Source organism: Triturus cristatus, chromosome 3_2 (assembly GCF_964204655.1).
Source record: "Triturus cristatus chromosome 3_2, aTriCri1.1, whole genome shotgun sequence".
NCBI classification, from domain to species: Eukaryota; Metazoa; Chordata; class Amphibia; order Caudata; family Salamandridae; genus Triturus; species Triturus cristatus.
In genome coordinates, this window is record NC_140584.1 from 652,772,571 (window position 1) to 652,791,723 (window position 19,153).

At 46.4% G+C, this 19,153-nt stretch overlaps 1 protein-coding gene across 1 annotated transcript in view; it reads right to left on the minus strand.

The window, feature by feature from the left end:
• Nucleotides 1–19,153, minus strand: part of UNC80 (unc-80 subunit of NALCN channel complex) — a 3,271,126-nt gene that overhangs the window by 570,655 nt on the left and 2,681,318 nt on the right. The window contains exons 54-56 of the mRNA XM_085648598.1: nucleotides 18,510–18,633; nucleotides 17,005–17,211; nucleotides 14,871–15,055 (exon numbers count right to left, since the gene is read on the minus strand). Of these exons, the coding sequence (XP_085504724.1) occupies nucleotides 14,871–15,055; nucleotides 17,005–17,211; nucleotides 18,510–18,633 (516 nt within the window). The remainder of the gene's footprint in view (nucleotides 1–14,870; nucleotides 15,056–17,004; nucleotides 17,212–18,509; nucleotides 18,634–19,153) is intronic.

Genomic DNA, 19,153 nt, shown 5'->3' on the forward strand with positions numbered 1-19,153 from the left:
GGGCCAGTATTCCCATACAATATGGGACTCTGTTGAGCAAGTGCTGTCTATGGTCTCAGCAGAGGCCCGAGCCATACTCACCCAGGCTATTGCTGTTGAGCGACATGTAGCAAAGTTCACCCAATGGTGTGTGCCTGACACAATCAACTCTCTGGCCAGAGCGTTTATCTCGTCACTGGCCGTGCAGCGCTACGCTTGGCTCAGAACAATTGTTTTTTCAGATCCAGTCGTTCCTCATGGACATGCCCTTCGAGGGCTCTCGCCTCTTTGAAGAGAAGGCAGATTGAGCACTGGAGCGCAATAAGGGCAGCAGAGCTACGGCCAGGTCCTTAGGCTTGTCTATGGCCTCTCCTCCTGCCCCTTTCTTGACCACGGAAGAGATCTCCAGCTGTACCCTTACCCTCCCAGCCACCATGGCATCCAGTCTTCCCAGCCATTTTGTGGCAGAGGGCGAGGGTCTTACAGACAGCGTGGAACAGGTGCCCAGCGGTGATATCAGTCCACCACTCCCCCGGCACCCACTGCCTTCAAGCTTCTTTAGCTTGCCCTCCGACCACCATGGACACACAGTGGGAGGAAGGATATGCCATTACCTGCCCCACTGGGGGTCAGTGACATCAAACCGCTGGGTTATCTAGATCACCCAAAGGACTACAACCACTCATGCCACCCACACATGATTGGATGACGGAGGACCATCTCTCCTTGCTTCATCAAGAAGCACAGGCTTTCTTGGCCAAGGAAGCCATAGAGAGGGTTACTGCATTAGAGGTAGGGTGTGGTTGTCATTTCTGCTACTTTTTGGTGCCAAAGAAGGATGGAGGATTTCATCATATCCAACATCTGCGCCTTCTCAACCTCTTCTTGAAAAAAGTGAAATTCGAAATGCTCACGCTCGCCCAAGTCCTGTCTGTCCTCGACCCCAGAGACAGTATGGTAGCGTTAGACTTGCAGGACGCATATTTTCACATCTCCACCTCGCCTGCCCACAGGCATTACCAGCGGTTCACCCTGGGCCAAGAGCACTTTCAGTTTGCCATGCTTCCTTTCTGCCTCATTAGCACCCATCGGGTTTTCAGGAAAGTGATGGCGGTGGTTGCAGCTCATCTGCGGAGGATGGGGATTCCTGTCTTCCCCTGCCTTGAGACCTGGCTGTTAAAGTTGGACTCACCCGAGGCAGTCCGTCTTCCACCTTCAGACTATAGCGAACATCCTTGTATTCGCTAGGGTGCACTAACAATGTGCCAAAGTCACACCTGACTTCCTCTCGGATGCTCCTTTTCATCTCATTTTCAGGAGAGGTGTGGCGCCGCGGCCAGGGCGACTGACTCCAGAATCTGGGGATCGCGGTTTGATCCCCGGCGCCGGCAGCAGATTAGCCCAGTACCATGTGACTCTGAGCAATAGCTTGCTTAATCTTCCCGACGGCCCCCTGCGCCTAGAGACCCTTATGGGTGATTGTTCGCGCTTTACAAATGTGGATTATTTTTATTATTATCTGAGCCATTCTGGCCACAGTGCAGTTTCAAGCTTTTCCTCCGAGCATCGAGTCCAGAATATTCTGGCTTTGATTCCAATGTTTCAGACTCTATCCTGGGTTTTGGAGAAAACTGACTCTAAATCTGTTGTGCCTCATGGTCTCCTGCATCCTACTTGTTACTCATGCCCAATGGCATATGTGGGCTCTGTAGTGGGACCTTTGGGCAACAGGGAAATCTTTCCGACATGGTTCAGATCTGGGAGGGAACTGCAAAAGATCTGTAGTGGTGGCTAGCAAACCGCGATTTGGTCAGTGGCAGATCCTTCTCCCTTCCTCAACCAGAGCTGACTGTAGTGACAGATGCATCACTCCTAAGCTGGGGCTGCCAACTGGGAGAGGTGGAGGTCAGAGAACTAACTCGACATCAACATGTTGGAGCTCCAGCCGATACGCTTGGCACTGAAAGCCTTTCTTCCTTCGATCCAGGGAAAACTGATGCAGGTGTTCATGACAACATCACCACCATGTGGTATTGCAACAAACAAGGCGGGGCAAGATTGTGGACTCTTTGTCAAGAAGCCCTGCATCTCTGGACATGGCTGGAACATCAGGGCATTTCCCTGGTGGTTCAACACATGTCAGACTCTCTGAACGCCAGAGAGGACAAACACAGCTACAGATGCCTAGTAGATCATGACTGACATTTCCAACCAGAGGTGGCACAAGGTCTCTATCAGCACTGGGGAGAGCCTTGGTTAGTTCGGTTTCCCACCGCCGATAATGACCAGAAAACCTATTAGTCCTCTAGTGTGCTAGCTGACTGGTATCACCCAGCAATGCTACCACATAGTGTTTGACCCCGTGTAGGTGAGAGTCCATAATCTAAGAGGTCAGCAACAATGTCTTCTCCAGTGGAAGGTGATCACACCTTCTACAGCCTCTACCGCCTTTGATATGCCATCCCAGACCCTGAGGCCCATATGGCACCAGAACAGGTTGGAAAATTAGCTAGGGAGAAGACGTGTTCACTTTCAAGCTAGTCACACCCCTAAGGTGGGCTACCTGGAGTGAACAACAAAAGAAGGGTTCCACCAATTTGCTTTTAGTGGAACTAGTGGATCAGGTTTAAGTCAACTCTCCACAGGAAGTGGTCATATAGGGGGTGTAGTTACCCTTGATGTAGGTAGCCCATTGGCTACTACCTAACACTTTCTTTACTGCCCCCAAATTCAGCATTTAAGAGGCCCCCTGACACCAGGAAATGCAGATTTGCTACTGGGTATTGAGGAAGGTTGAAGAAGGACCGACAGAGCGCGAACAGAGAACGTGAGTAGTTCAAAAGAAAAAGTTACTTACCTTTGGTAACGCTTTTTCTGGTGGATACAGTATCTGCCTGTGGATTCCTCACCTTATGGTGGACAACGGGGAGGCGGGTGGGTCAGTGAGGAATCCACAGGCAGATACTGTATCCACCAGAAAAAGTGTTACCGAAAGTAAGTAACTTGTTCTTCTGATGGATACATCTGCCTGTAGATTCCTCACCTTATGAATAGAATCCCACAGCAGTCCCACTCCCGGAGGAGGGTCTCCACCCTTCTATACCAAAAAGTCCTGAAAACAGAGCGCGCAAAATGGCCGTCCCTCCTCACTTCGGAATCTAAGCAGTAATGCTTCGCGAAAGTGTGAAGGGAGGCCCAAGGTGCGGCCTTACAGATGTCCAGCACAGGAACATCTCTGGACAAGGCAGAAGTAGATGATTTAGCCCTGGTGGAATGAGCTCTAATGCCTTCAAGAGTCTCCTTACCAGCCAGAGTGTAGCAGATCTTGATGCAGAAGATGATCCACCTGGATAGAGTGCGCTTGTGCACCGCCTTGCCCTTCATGCGTCCAACGTAGCCCACAAAGAGCTGATCGTCCTGTCACAAGTCCTTTGTTCTATCCAAATAGAAACTAACCGCCCTCTTAGGATCCAGGCGGTGAAGCGGCTTCTCCTCCTTGGAAGGGTGAGGGGGAGGATAGAAAGTAGGGAGGGTAATGGACTGCCCCAGAGGGAAGGGAGTTACCACCTTAGACAGAAATGCAGCCCTGGTCCTGAGAACCATCCTTTCAGCACGAATGGTCAGAAACGAAGGCTTAGAACTCAAAGCCTGAAGCTCACTCACACTCCTAGCTGAGGTGATAGCAACAATGAAGACTGTTTTGAATGACGGCAGTCTCAAAGGACAACTATGCATAGGTTCGAATGGGGAACCCATTAAAAAAGTTAAAACTAGATTTAAATCCCACTGGGGCATAATGAAGGGAGTAGGCAGAAACATATTAGTAAGGCCCTTAATAAACTTTAAAACAAACGGAAACTTGAAAAGGGACAGCTGATCAGGCAAGCAAAGAAATACCGATAAAGCAGACAAATAACTTTTAACAGTAGTCACAGCACAACCCTGCAGGGCCAAATACAGTGAAAAACAGAGAACATCAGAAAGATGAGCCTTTAAGGGATCAACAGATTTCTCTCCACACCATTTAACAAATTTTGACCACCAGTAGGAGTAAATGGACTTAGTGGAGTGTCACCTGGCCGATAAGATAACATCCACCACATCTAGAAGGAGAGAGAAGGAACTTAGGTTGCCCCGTTCAATCCCCAGGCATGAAGGTGCAGGCTCTGGAGGTGGGGGTGAAGAACCTGCCCCTGCAACTGCGAGAGGAGGTCTACCCTGAGAGGGAGACGGAGCGGAGGGTGCGATGAGAGGTGAAGTAGATCTGTGTACCACACCCTTCTTGGCCAATCAGGGCGATCAAAATGACTTGGGCCCGGTCTTGGCGAATCTTCCTCAGAACCCGAGGAAACAAGGGTATGGGAGGAAACGCATAAAGGAGTTGTGAGCTCCAACTCAACTGAAACGTGTACCTTAACGTCCCCTGCAATGGAAACTGGAGACTGCAGAATGACGGGCAGTGTGCGTTTTCGAGAGTGGCAAACAGGTCCACCCGAGGAGTCCCCCACGTCCGGAAGATGTGTCGAACTACCTCCGGATGAAGCCTCCACTCGTGGTCAGCGGAGAACTGCCGACTGAGACTATCCGCACACACGTTCAGCACCCTGGCCAGATGTTTTGCCATCAAGCAAATCTGATGGTCCTGAGCCCAGGACCAAAGTCGCAAACCCTCTCTGCAGAGACGGTACGACCCTACTCCTCCCTGCTTGTTGACATACCACATCGTGGCAATGTTCTCCATCAGGACTTGAACCGACTGACCGCGAAGGGAAGGGAGAATGGCCTTGAGCACCAAACGTATCGCCCGCAATTCCAAAAGATGGATATGAGACTCTGGAGACCAAAGACCCTTGAGCTCCAGATCCCCAAGATGCGCACCCCACCCTAGGGTAGAGGCATCCGTTATCACTGTGGCCACCCAGTATATAAATACCAGATCTTCAGGATCAGGAAGTACTTAAGTTCACTATCGTTTTTACACAGTAAAACTGTTGAATAACAAAACTGTGAGATTTGAGGAAGGAGCCTTGAACGCTGTAAAGTTATCCTATGGAAGGAAAAAACATGTACTGCATACAGGTATTTGCAAAGGGTTGTAGAGGGTACTCTTTAGGACTTAAGGTGCTTGGGGGCCTAGGTCAAAAATACCACCAGCAGTTCGGGTTTACCTGCCCTGGTGTGTCTAGGTGCAGAAGTGCTGGTCGCGATGGTAGCCTAGATGGTGGTTAGCTGTCAAAGTTTAAAGGGACTTGTTGAAACAGAGTCTGCGGAGGTGACTTGGGGACAAGTACGGCGGAACTCAAAGGGGAGCTCAACTCATGGGGACTCCTAGGCCAAATGGACACAGGCAGAAGATGTGTACTTGGACTGTGGGACTCGGGTGCAGAGGTGCTGGCTGGTGGGCCACTTTCATGTTTGAGGTTCTCACGGTTGTCTGTATACCTGCAGAGGAGGGAAACAAAACACAGGAAGGCCACTTTCGGCATCGAGCTCATCTTTCTCGAAGTCCGTTGATTTGCAGGTAAGTCTTTGTGGTGTCTGGACTGGACACAAACAAGGCTTAGTGGGCTCACGTGCCCTGGTAGTCAGGGTATTGGTGCAAGGGGATTGCTAAAGGGCCTAGCATCTCGAAGCCGCCAGAGTGATGTGGCTAACCTTCTAGAGCCTCACAGACCTCCTCCTGTTGCACTGCTCCTTCAGTTTGCCCAATGTCCGACAGCATGGGTTACCGGACATATGCTTTCGGTGCCTGTAGGTGCAGGGGAATGGCTCCTCTACCCCAAGTGAAAACATGCTTATTTGTTGAAGTTGGTGGACGGTCCTCCACAGCTTTGGGAGAAGTTCAGCTTTTGGGCAAGTTGGGTCGTTGCAATTGTTGAGGTTCCAGCAGCTAGACATGATTTTGGCATCAAGTAGTGGTAAAAACATAAGTTCTCAAGGTGATTGCTCTTCTTTATCCTTCCTTCAGTTCCCAGACGAATCTCCATTCCTGGTGTCAGGGGAACCGCTAAATACTGAATTTATGGGCGTTAAGGGGAGTATGGGGTCGTAGCCAAGGGGCTACTTACATCTGGGGTGACTGTACCCCTTATATGACCACTTACTGAAGGCAGTCGGCATAAACCTGACCTACAATACCTATTTCCCCCAAATACCAGATGGTGAAACTCTTCTTTTCTTGTTCACTTCAGATAGCCCACCTTGGGTGTGTGACTCTATATGTATACATGCCTTCTGACTACCTAATTTTTCCTCCAGCTCTGGTGCCAAATGGGCTCTAGGGGAGCGTTCTGCTTGAACTGGGATTGTTGTTGTTTATTTAAGGAAAAGTATTCCTTTATAATGACGAGAACCCTCATTCACCCGAGGGTGGCATGCTTCATCATAGGGCTCCCTCCTCACATCAAAACCGCAGGGTCCCGAATGTGGACTACAACCCTCCACCTGAAGCAGTGCGTGGAGAGGAGCTGAAGTGTTTTAAATGGGGGGGATTCCTCTAAGTAGTGTGAGTGAGTGAGGGGCAGAGTGCAAAACCAAAATAAGTGAAAAGTTAAAACTATATCCAGGGACTCAATATCTTTATTCAATGTTACCCTGGGATAGGATTAAAAATTTAGAGGTCAGGGGGTTCAGAGCAAATATACCCCCTAAGTGGTCAAAATGTTTCTGCCTTTAATAGACTACAACCGGAGTTCTTGGGTATTCTTTAGGACCAGTAAACAAAACATGTCACTCTGCATGCAGTGATAAAATGAATCAAAATAAACAGATGGCTATACTGGCCATGATACTTTGGAGTCACGACAATGATGGGTGATTAATACACCATCTCCATCTAATGGAGGAGATACATTCTACCTCTCTACAGCCACATATTACCCCATGGCCAGCTCGGCACAGTGCTCGTCCGAGTTGCTGTGTGCTTGGGGGTCCTGGCAAGAAGGGTGGCATTCCCAGGTCCGGGGAGATGTCGTGTCACATATCGAAGGCGGCAGAGGCTTTGAATCTCCTGTACTTGATATGCTAAATTTGCTAGGCATCCTGATGGAGGAGGGGGGATCTTCTTCCTTCGGACAGGCATTGTTCCTTACCTCAGAGATTGTGGGCTCCCATCTACGGGGGGGGGCAGAAACTCGTCTGTGGGGCAGGTTGGGAGGTACTAGTCAGCCAGCACACTAAGAGACTAGTAAGATTCAGGGGGCACCTCTAATAAATCTGGAACTGGCATCAGTACATATTTATTTAATCCCAAACACTATTAATTTCAATGAAGCCATTATGTAGCTGGGTAAATCGTAATGACCAGTGCCTAGTACATATGCTTATGATGGTTTCTTGATCACTTGCAATTACAGAAGCAAATCTGCTCATGCAGCTATGTTTTCACATACAATATAATGCACTCTGCCTTAGGGCTCTAAGGCCTTCTGTAGGGGTGACTTACATGTAGTATATGCAGTGCTGAGGGGCATGATACACAGTGAGTGTGCCATTTGATGTTTTCAGAATTATTTGCCACATTTCACACAGCTTGCAATGGCAGTCTCCATTGAATTTGGGTGTGGGATCCTTAGGGAGACCTAATCCATACTGCAGCACTGGGAGACCCTTTTTAGTACCCATGCCCCAGGTACCAGGTATACCATTTACTAAAGACTTGAGGGGTGCTAAGGCCCTTGTCAATTGGGTTACAATTAGACATTTACCTTGTTTTAAGGGAAAGAGCACAGGCACTGGGGGCTTGGTTAGCAGGGACCCAGTGCAGTTTCAAACGAAAAGCATCAGTACTAGGACACAATGTGGAGATGACCATGTCACAAAGGGGTACTTTCCTACAGGAGGGAGGGGCCCCTATGGACAATCTGCAAAACCCACCTGTCCGATGTAATGGAATGACAGTGGGGCAGGTGATGGTGAATATTGCTGCCAACTGGGTGGCCATGGTGGAAAAGGGGCATACAAGGAGGGCTTGCAGGATGTTGTAGTCGGGGGTGGCAGGCTGACAAGACCGCTGGCCACCTGACCCACGAGGTCTGTGGGTACTGCGCCCTCACCCACGCAGAGCTGTGGCCGGGCGGGAATTGACAGAGCTGAAAGCCTCTTCCATAGTCACCAAAGGAGCAAAAGGTGGATTGAGATGGAAGAGGGCCACCGTGAGGCCCAAGGACCTGTCGGTAGCCTAAGAATCCTTTAAGCACTCGAGCACAGAATCAACTTTGTCTCTGACGAGACGGGTGCAATCGAAGGGCATGTCCATAAGGGAAGCTTGGACATCCCCCGAAAAGCAAGTTGTCCTCGGCCAAGCATGGAGACTAAGGACCACTGTTGTGGAAATCGCTCTGCCTAGCGAGTTGGTTGTTTCAAGTCCACATTAAATTGTGAACTTTGCTACATCTCTCCTGTCGATGACAACTTGGGAGATTACGGCTTGTGCCTCCTCCCGGACCTGTGGCAGCACCTGCACAACCATATTGCACAGAGTGTGGGAATAATGGGCCAAAAGTCATGCAGTGTTCATGGACTGCAATGCAAGGCTGGCGGAAGAAACCATCTTCTTCCCAAATGAGCCTAGCCTTTTGAATTCCCTATCTGATGGAGAGGTAGGGAAAGTTCCTTGGGAGGTTGAGGGTTGGACCACCCAGCTCTTAGGGGTAGGGTGTTGCATGAGGAAGTTTAGGTCCCCATGTGCAGGGCAAAGGCGGCGGGCAATAGTCCTATTCACAGTAGCCACTGTGTTGGGTTTACACCAGGTACCCAAAAGGACATCAGTGTGGGCATCATGGAACGGGATTAGGGGTTCGGACATGGAGACTCGCAGTTAAGGCACCTCTGTCAAGATGTTCGTCTTGACTGCCACCAAGGGTAGCTGAAGGTCAAAGACCTCAGCCACCCACCGCACCACCATTGTGTAGGATACTTATCCAATAAGATAAGACGTATCCAACCCACTGGCCTCACCCAGTTCCGACACCAGTCCATGTTTTGTTCTTCATCATAGGGCTGGTATTCTAAAGGGTCCAGCGACCCCTCCCAGTCTTCATCGAGGCCTAGGGCAGATAAAGGGCTCAGGCTTGGATCTAGGAGGCAAGGTGTAGGAAGCTGGCTCTCTATATAATGTACTAAAAAGTACACTGTGCAGAGAATCCAGTTGGTCCCCAATTGGTTTACAGATGCTAAAGTAGATAATACTAACACAGTCTTTTGTGGTAGTGTACCCCGGGTGTGCAGTCATGCTTATCAGTGGGTAGTGCTAAGCATTTGATGTACTCACAGAGTCAATAAATGAGACACATATCTAAAGAATCCATACAAGACCAATTTAGAAATATAAAACTTCTTTTTATATATACTTTCAAACCAAGAACTATGTTCAATGGTAAGTACTGTATTTCTTATGAATTTTCAAAGATAAGTACATATTTCAAAGTTGTGTGCAATTACGCACCATACAATCCTATGGGAGGAAAAAGGTTTAGAGTAGCAGGAAGCCAAGGTCCAATGGTCGTCCAACAGTTCATCGGGTGCATCTTGAATTCCGCCGGGAGCAGGGAGTTGGTGGAGTTGGTAGCTGGCACGCTAAGGGGAAGGGTGCCCACTAAAGACAGACTGCACAAAGGGACTTGCGGGAAGGTCAGAGAGCTCCCAAACAGCGGCTGGGGTCGCAAGGGCCTTAGGGACAAGGGAGCACAGCTGGTTCGTCATTACCCAGGAGAATCAGGTTGGGTGCAGAGCAGTTAGGCTGGCCGACCCTGGTGCGTAAAGGTGCTCCTTGTGATAAGGGTCCAATAGCTGGCAGGGGCAAATTCAGGATTGTTGGGCCACTCTCGAAGTGGGTCTCAGAAGCCTTGATGTCCCTTTGTAGCTGCTGAGCTCTGTTACAGTTCGAGTCCTGACTGGACTCTTCGATGTCTTAGTTGCAGCGTGTTTGGTAGCCCAGGGATTGGTATAGCACGGCTCTGGTTGGTCCTGATGCCTCCACATGTGCGGCTACAGATCAGACCATCCAGAGCACAAGTACCTCTTCCTGGTCATTTGCTGCGCTGGTTGGGCCGGGGAGCTGCAAGTCGGTGGACCAGACACTGTGGTTTCGATCCCTGCGGTCTGAAGGGGAGTAGCGCTTCTAATCTAAGGGAGTTCTTGGGCAGTTTGAGAAGGTTAGTAGTCCTCTGGTATTCTTGGAGTCCACACAGCAGCAGGACTAGACAGTTGACCTCGATTGTCGAGTATTGAAGCGGCAGGCATGGGTTCACGCCAAAACTCTGTGGCAGGCACTCAGTTCTTGGGTTCAGCAGTTCTTCTTTGTCCTCTTCGTCTTTAGGTCTGTCGAATCTGAAGTTCAGGGTCACGGGGGCCACCTAAATACTCAATTTACTGGGTAGTAGCCAATGGGCTGCCTACCTGTAGGGTGACTACATCCTCTATATGACCACTTCCTGTGGGCATAACCCTGACCCAAATAGGCTAATTCTCTCCAACACAAGATGGAGGATTCTGAAGAGTAGTGTCCACATCAGCTGGCCCGCCCTAGGGGTGGTGCCGGCTGAATGTGGGCACATCTCCTAATCAAACTAATCTTCGCACCCGTCTTGCCACCAAAATGTGGGGGCAGGACAGTTGCATGGGCTCCTCCACTATCTAGAGAGGCCTGGGTTGCATATCAAAGGTAGCAGGGCCTTTGAAGCTTCCCGCCCAGCAATGTCTATACTGCTTGGGGGAGGTATGAACACTTCTGCCCAGAGCAGGCTTTGTTCCTGTTCTCTGACAGTGCAGGCTCTCATCTCAGGAGCTCAGAAACCGGTCTGTGGTGGCTGGCTGACTGAGACCAGTCAGTCAACACACTAGTAGTCAGTAGGTTTTCAGGGGGCACCTTTAAGGGGCCTGCGTGTGCATTTATCAATAAATCCAGCACTGGCATGGGTGTGGGCTTATTAAGATGAGGTTTTTTGGTACCAAACACCTTGGGGTACGGTGATGCCAACATGTAGCTGGGAAACTCGTAATGATGAATGTCCAGCCCTTGTACTTGTTATGGCTTCCCGGTGCACTGGTGAAATTTAAGAGTGAATTTAGATGTCACCGAGGCATATCCACTCTCGCAGATATGCCCTGACATGGGTACAGTGCACACTGCCTTGGGGCTGTAAGGCCTTCTGTAGGGGTGACTTGCCTATACCACATGTATTGCTGGCAGGCATGGCACACAGGGATGTGTGCCATGTCGACTCTTTGGTTTTCTCTGTGCCAAGACACACAGGCTGCAATCCCACTTAGCATAGTTTGGTGACGAGTCCCTTAGGGTGGCACATTTTTTGTTGCAGTTCTTAGGGACCCTCTTTAGGTACAATGTTCTAAGTACCAGGGGTACCATTTACTAGGGACTTAAAAGGGATCCGAAAGGGTTTGTCAATTGTAGAGCAATCATACAGTTGAGGGAAAAAACACTGGTGTTGGGGACCTGGTTTGCAGGAACCCAGCAAACTTTCAGTCAAAACTGCACCAGAAGGTGGGGGTTAACCATGTTAAAAGGGGCAATTTGCTACACAAGGCTCCTGTTGGAGTCGGACGACGCCCATCCGGCTCCGGGTCAGAGTCGAGGGATGGCAATGGGGAGGATGCCGCCAGTGTGCGCCGTGAGTGTCGGCATCTGGCCTGGCACCAAGGAAGGTTGAGATGTTACGACTGGCATTGGTTTGGATCCAGGCATAGATCTGGTGAAGAACAAGCATCCTGAACGTTTCCTTGTATATTCATTTGTTCAGTACTTTCAAGTCCAGAATGGGTCTGAATTCTTGTCTCTGACCTTTATTCCTCACCAGGAAATAGCGAGAGTAAATTCCTAACCCCCTTTGGGGACGAGGGACTTCCTCTGTGGCCTCTTTTTGTAGCAGATCATGACTTCTTCTTGTAAGAGGCCTAGCTGATGACATGATGTTTTTGTAGGTGGGACAGCAGGAGGAGGAGATCTGAGTAACCATTTTGAACAACATTTAAGACCCACTTCCCTCTTGTGATTGAGTGCCACTTTTCCTGGTGCGTGGTAATACTTTCCCCCACCGAAGCGGGTAATGGAGAAGGGAGAAGTAAGAACTCATTGCTTGGTAGGTGGTTTGGTAGAGGAGGCAGGTAAACGTTGAGTCTTCTTCCTCTGGCTGGCCTGCGAGAATGGTAATGGGACCGGACTTGTTGTTGAGCCCAGTGAGGGATTTGAACCCTCCGCTTATAAAACGGCCTATCATAAGGCCTGTATCTCCTTCTGAATTCTTTTTTCTTCTCCAAACCTAAAGCTTTGAGAGTGCCCTGTTCAGATTTCATTTTGGACATTTCCTCATCTGCATGAGTACCAAACAGTGAATTTCAAGTAAACGGAGTATTGGGCCTCTGGTTTCAGGCCTGTGAGACGAAGCCAGGAAGATCTTCTCGCGCAGATGCTATGCAAGTATCCATGCTTGGTGAGGTCTGAAGCGTCCGTGGCTGAACTGATTATTTGGTTGGATACCAACACACTTTCATACAATACTTTCTGTAAGTCTTGCCTGTCTTCCTTGGGCACCGTTTCCTTCAATCTACTGAGTGAGTCCCACAACGACCTATCATATCTTCCCAGTAAGACAGAAGAAATCGCCGCTTTCATGAAATAAGCAGATGTTCCACACATCTTCTTTCCTATGGAGTCTACTTGCTTGCTGTCCTTATCTGGAGGGACTGATGAGGAAGAGGCCACAGAGTCTTGCATGCAGCGGCTATTATGATTGAATCTGATGGTGGATCAGTCCTCAGGAACAAAGGGTCCTGGTCTGGAGCCTAATATTTTTTGAAAATTCATGATGGAGCTGCTCGTAGAGGAGTTGGAGTCAAGAAAAGTTGCACTGCTGGCTCCAAAAGACCTGGAAACAAAGGTAATAGTGATCTTGACATTGCTCTATGATGTAGAGTTTCAAATATTACTGATGATGACGTTATAGGTGCAGGAATCCTAATATTCAGTTTTGATGTGGCTCTATCAGGGACACTCTTGCTGGTAGTGTGTTTGTTAAGGTAGGAGAGTAATCCCTCACTGGGGATTGAGAGGTGGTGGACCAGGAATGGGGTTCTATGCCTCCTGTGCCGTCACCTGGAACAACAAGATCTTCTAGATCTGGAGGAAGATCTGGTTCTAGCAGACTTTGACCTTAATCTACGCCTTTGAGGAGTCTTGGATCATCATTGAGACCTCGGCACAGCCACACGTCTCTCCGAAAGTGTTGATGGAGAGTCCAGCGAGAATGCAGGTAGAGGAGTACGTTTAGGTGATGGTGAATGTGGGGTAACCCTGGATGAGGATTACGTCCACAAGTAGTCTGAGTCCAGACTATAAAGAGCAGGATCTCGCCACTCGTGCATGCTTTCCAGTCAATGTGAAGAGAGGTTCACTGGTGTCTCAGAAGGAGGTCTAACTGGTGAACAAGACCTTGGTTCTGCTGATTCAGATGATAAAAGCTGCACCTCTGACGACGTCGAACGATTTCTAGACGTCAATGGCAATCGAGATGTAAACTATGCTTTCACCTTCGACTGTGACTTTTCTGGCTGTTTTGACGTTGACCTGTGTGTTCTTGACGTTGATGAATGCCATGTATCCTTTGACCACCTAGCATCCTTTGACGTCAATAGGTGTCTCAACGTCAATGGCTGATGTTTCCTGGGTGTTGACGGCACTGTGTGCGTTGCAGCCAGTGAGGGCCTCAATGGCAATCTTGCAGCTCGTGAGTGTTTCGATGGCATTGTAGGTCTCACATCGAGTGATGATGTGGCTTGGGTGTTGACAGAATTCTTGAGAGCGATGTGAGCCTTGACGTTGAGTGTCGAGCATGTTTCAATTCCATTTTCAACATCGACGGTAAACAAACAGGTATTTTTTCTGATTTCAAAGTCCTACCTTTCAATGACGATCGGGTCCGCTGTTCATGATGTCTCTCATGAGATTTTCCTCTGTGGACTGTTGAACTTGAAGATCCTGTAATTCCTCTCTCCTGGAGTCCATGCAACCTTTTTTTCTGTGTCCTTCAGGGTTTGCCTGGACAGCTTCTAGCAATGAGGGCAAGAGTCTGGACGATGGGACTCTGGAAGACACACGATACAGGCGGGGTGAAGATCAGTCTGCGTCTTCTTTTTTCCACAAGAGGGCCACTTCACAAAGAGTGAAGGCATGAATGACAGAAAAAAATATATATTTCCTGTCAGAAAAACTGTACTCTGTATTCTTTCAAAATGCCAAAAAATAGCAGAGCTCAGTGCTCCAGATCCTAACAGTAGGAGCCGGAAAAAAGAACTGACCTAACTGTCACCTGTGAGGCATGATGGGATACAAGGGGTCCTGTGAGGTCTTAAAGGCATGGTGCCAGTTCTTCTCTTTTTATATTTTGTATGCAGCCTATGGACGAAGAATGTCTAATTTTCCCTTTCGTTTTCCTTTTTAAATAAAGGTTGTGAAATCATTTTATGGTCTTTTTTCTGTTTATGACGTAAATATATTGGTAATTGTTGGGTGATATAAAATGAAAACTCAATGTAATCTGGACATTGTTACCCTCTATTATAGGCTGCAGTAATGTGCACTACATACGTTAAAAGTACTACGTACATTATTTTTTACACACATATATCATTTATTATGTGTGCTCCGGGGTCTCCGCATGCGGACGGGACTATTCAATGCTTATGACTATTGATGAGGATCCCCTGGAAGAGAAGGTGCAGTTCTCGTTCTAGATGCACAGGGCAATCTAGTGCAACCCCTAAATGTGGTAGTGACCTTACATAACAATAAAGGTAGGGGAAATTTCTTTGCGAATTACTGGTACTAGACATATGGTTCATGGATGCATGATGATGACAATATTATGAGGTCTCACCTTACACTGGATAAAGGGTCGCAGCAGGACAAATATTGGGATCCGGGTGCGAACAATGAAGTCAACAAAGTCCCATAAGGCCAGACCCCCCACCTTGCGCAGAGCCATCTCCTTTACTTGCAGACTTAGCCTGTACCACTGACTACCCAGCTGCCGCTCGAAGCACACCAGGATCACCTTGAGGGCTAAAGGACAAAGGAGACAAACACAATTAAAACAAAAGTACAGGACAAAAGGGAATCTAGAGATTGTTTGCCTTTGGAAAGCCAATTTAAATGTTTATATGTCCTAATATCAGTGCAGCAGTGTTCCCAATTTATAGTTCAATTATTTTTAATAATCATTCTGTATGATAAATGAAGATTGCTTAACTGTAGACCGAATTTTGCTCACTCTAGTGGCCCCACTGCCAAATTATGGCAATGTCAACATGCTGCACAAATCATCATTTAGGCAGGGCCACTGGAGCTATTTGACAGGCAAGGATCAGATTATGCGGCAGGGTTGACTAAATAATGTGGCAAGAAAAGGCAAAATATGTTGTATAATGCAGCACATTCTGTGCTATTCTGGTATTTCTTCATTATATGTTAAATTTTATGCATGCTAACACTGTCTGGGTAAAGTCTGTATCTTATTAGTACCAGTTTAACACCCACATACAGCAACAAGAAATTGAAAAATGACCAGTCAGCCCTTACGAAGGGCTTTACACTGCTCAATGAGATGTTTTGCCACATTTTTAGTAACTGTTGATCCAATTGAGCTGGAAACTAAATTTATGTTGTTAAAATCTGCAGATTATGCAGTAGATGATGGATTATGTGGCAAATGTGGCCAATCAACAATTATGCGGAAAAAAGTGCAGCCACAGAATCACATAATTCCAATGACCCTGCATGTGGGGTAGACTACCTCAGTGAATTAAAGCATCTCCTGCAGAAACCTGTAAGTGGGTGATGACTTCAATGACCATTCCATGGACTCAGCTATTCATCCCTCTGAGGTTTATCAAACGAGTACCATAGCTTTATATGTATTATTCGCTTGTTATTAATAGAGAAGTGTACATTTATAGCAGACATTATGTGAAAAAATAAGTTATTTTGTTTTTAGTGTCTCTTTCATGTGAGTAATTCAGTATTTTGCAACTAAAACTCACTATCTGTTTATGTATTCTCCCATTTTCCCTTCTCAAATCTAAACTTTTATTTCCTTAATACTTGTCACTGTAAGAGACATTCTATTTCAATGAATGCTCCTTTAAAAAAAACAGGAGCGCATAGCAATATTAACAAACAGTAAGTATTCATAACGTTTTTTGTTGCACACGTGTGAAATATTTCTGAAAATGTAGGATTAAGTCCAAAGTAAGCCAAGCCTAGTCACAGAAAAACATAATGCATGAACACCCCTCAGGTCTTACCTGAAGGGAGTTCATAGTGCACCATTATGACGTGAATGATCACATTACAATCAATTACAGCTTGGTGAGTGGGAGACCTCATCGTAAAAGTAAAAATTTGAATGTATAAACTGGAGAGTGCTCTTAGATGACTTTGACAAATTTCTATCGCGATCTTCTGTCAAGGTACAATGGCCTAACTCCTGATAGGGCAAAAAAGTAACAAAGAAGTCAACTTTGTCACAGAACTCCACCTTATCATGGCATTCCCTGATTAAGTGCAAATTGACCACCTGTGTATGTTCTTCCATTCCTCCATCTAGAACTCTTTAAGCTACGAGTGGTGATTCTTGTGCTCATTTCCACAAACAATTGATACCAGAATGACGCAAGAAACAAGCAAAGATGGAAGAGGCACGGAGTGTTATGGCCTGTTTGTTTCCTTTCACTGAATGAACTTGAAGAGGCACAGAAAATTATTCTTGTATTATAATTCCGCAAACTGGATTGGCAATCTGTCAGAATGAATTTTCTTTAATTGAATAGCCTTACTTTATTAACATACTACAACGTTATGTTTTACCAGGGATTACTAGTCAGAGGTGTAAGGCAATGTGTCATATTGATGGAACGTCTTTTGCTCCTGTTGGGTGCACATGCGTTTTCTCACAATCAGGTAGACATATTGTGGGTTATTTTTCTTGAATTTTCCAAAACTCTCTTTCTCACCCAGGTAGGCAGCCTGACTGGTGGACTCAGCTAACCCTTCCCTGCGCAGGTCCTTCCCAGTATCACCAGGCGTGGAGCAGTGTGCTGGTGAGCTCTCCAGCATGAAGTTCTTACTGCGGGAAGTGCTGATGATGCGAGGGGGCAACAGAATGTTTATCACGGTCTGCAGGAGGAGAAAGACCTCAGGCTGCTCAAGCCAGGGGCTGTCTGAGATTCGTGAAAAAAGACACATATAAACAAATAAATAAAGACATACATACAGACAGTAAAAAATATAACCCAAAGCTTCTAACAAACTCATATTTTCAGACGTCAATCTTTGCATCTTTATCTCAAAGATCCATTTTCAAAATGTTTGCTTGTCTATCACTTCTTGACTGCAACACATACTAGAGGCAATTGGTTTTTAATACAAAAGTAAAAACGATTTTATCAATCAAATATTTTATACATGGTGTTACATCATCGAACCACCATCTTAAAGGTATAGGTTACTGTTTGGGTGGAAAGTTCTGGACTTTTGGTGCTAAAATTGTCAGGGCCCAATTTAGTTGTGGCACATTCCTCGTAAATGGCTACACCCAAAAGCCATTGTAGAGTTGAGTGTGAAGAAAGATGGAGGGTTGTGCCCTCTCGATTGATCAACGTTGGTAAGGAATAAATGTCAGACGTTTTGCTGATGTTTATCACGTGCTTGGTTTTTATTTATATTTCCATAGATAAAGTGCAGACAGAGATCGTGAAGAGAAAAGCCGACACGTGTTTCACCCTAGTGGCCCATTGGCCGTGGGCTTTTTCAAGGCAGATCTTCGTTATGTCAAATAGTCTTCCTATTGCTTTGAAAGTAAAGTGCTTCCTCTCTGCGGTCCCAGAGACTAAGCACTTTACTTTCAAAGGAATAAATAGGAAGCGAAACACGTGTCGGCTTCTCTCTTCACGATCTCTGTCTGCACTTTATCTATGGAAATATAAATAAAAACAAAGCACGTGATAAACATCAGCAAAACGTCTGACATTTATTCCTTACCAACGTTGATCAATCAAGAGGGCACAACCCTTCATCTTTCTTCACACCATCTTAAAGGGTCTAGAAATCATCAGCCACAGAATTAAGCTGGGTCTCAATTAGTAAATGCTGCAATTCTTTCACTTCAACATCCCCTCCCTTCCTCTTCAACAACAAATCATCCAACAAAAATAGAAAATAGAAAAAAAGCTTCTTGAAAGCAGGAGATCTAAAGATTTAAAATGTTGGCAAATGTTCTGGAAATTTCTCTGAGTGTTGATGTGTAGATTGGACTCTAGCGAAAATTTCAACATTGACATTTATGCAAATATCAAAGAAATTGGCATTCAAACATTGGTCTATGTAATGATTAAGTAGCTGTCACAATTTCAATTTTCTCAACTATGGTTTAACTGTAGTAGTATGAGGTAATTCTAATATAGCATGCAAATGATTTAAACATTTTGTTTACTCTTCTCATTTTAGTACTAAATCAGACCTTTGCTTCCAGATCCTACTGTGAGCACAAATGGAATCAACAGGTTCAAAAGCATTCCTTCCCTTCTCTCTTGATTGGTGAAAGGTGAGATCACATGACTTAAAGGGAAGTCTTCTTTTAAGGCCTGTATAGTAGCAAAAAAGGACGAGTAATGATTGGGATCTTAATAGCTGTGGATAAACCACTTAGAAGTAAGAGTCAATGCACAAATATCACATTATAATATAAAGTAGTTATTATGTCACCTTTAATCTGACATCCATAATATATATCTATGTTATTATGCAGATAAATATTCTATGAAGAGAAGCCACCAAGCATTGACTTAACAAACAGTGAAGATCTGAACATTGTTTTCCACACAGAGAACAAGGACAAATTATCCACCCAGAAACATCAGTATCATTAGTACTTGGGTTTATTCACTTGACCAGCTAGTTGGAATTGACAGACAGTGCAAGAGAAATTAGAACATGCACACAGAGATTACACATTTTCAGAGCCAAGCAAGATATTCATTATCTGCTTATTCGTAAGGTTCTGACCCACCACTGAACATTTCCTGTAAACCTCTCACCCAAGATTTCACAATTTGTAGCTATCCGCAACAAAAACAAAACCAGATCCATGGCAAAATTAGGGAT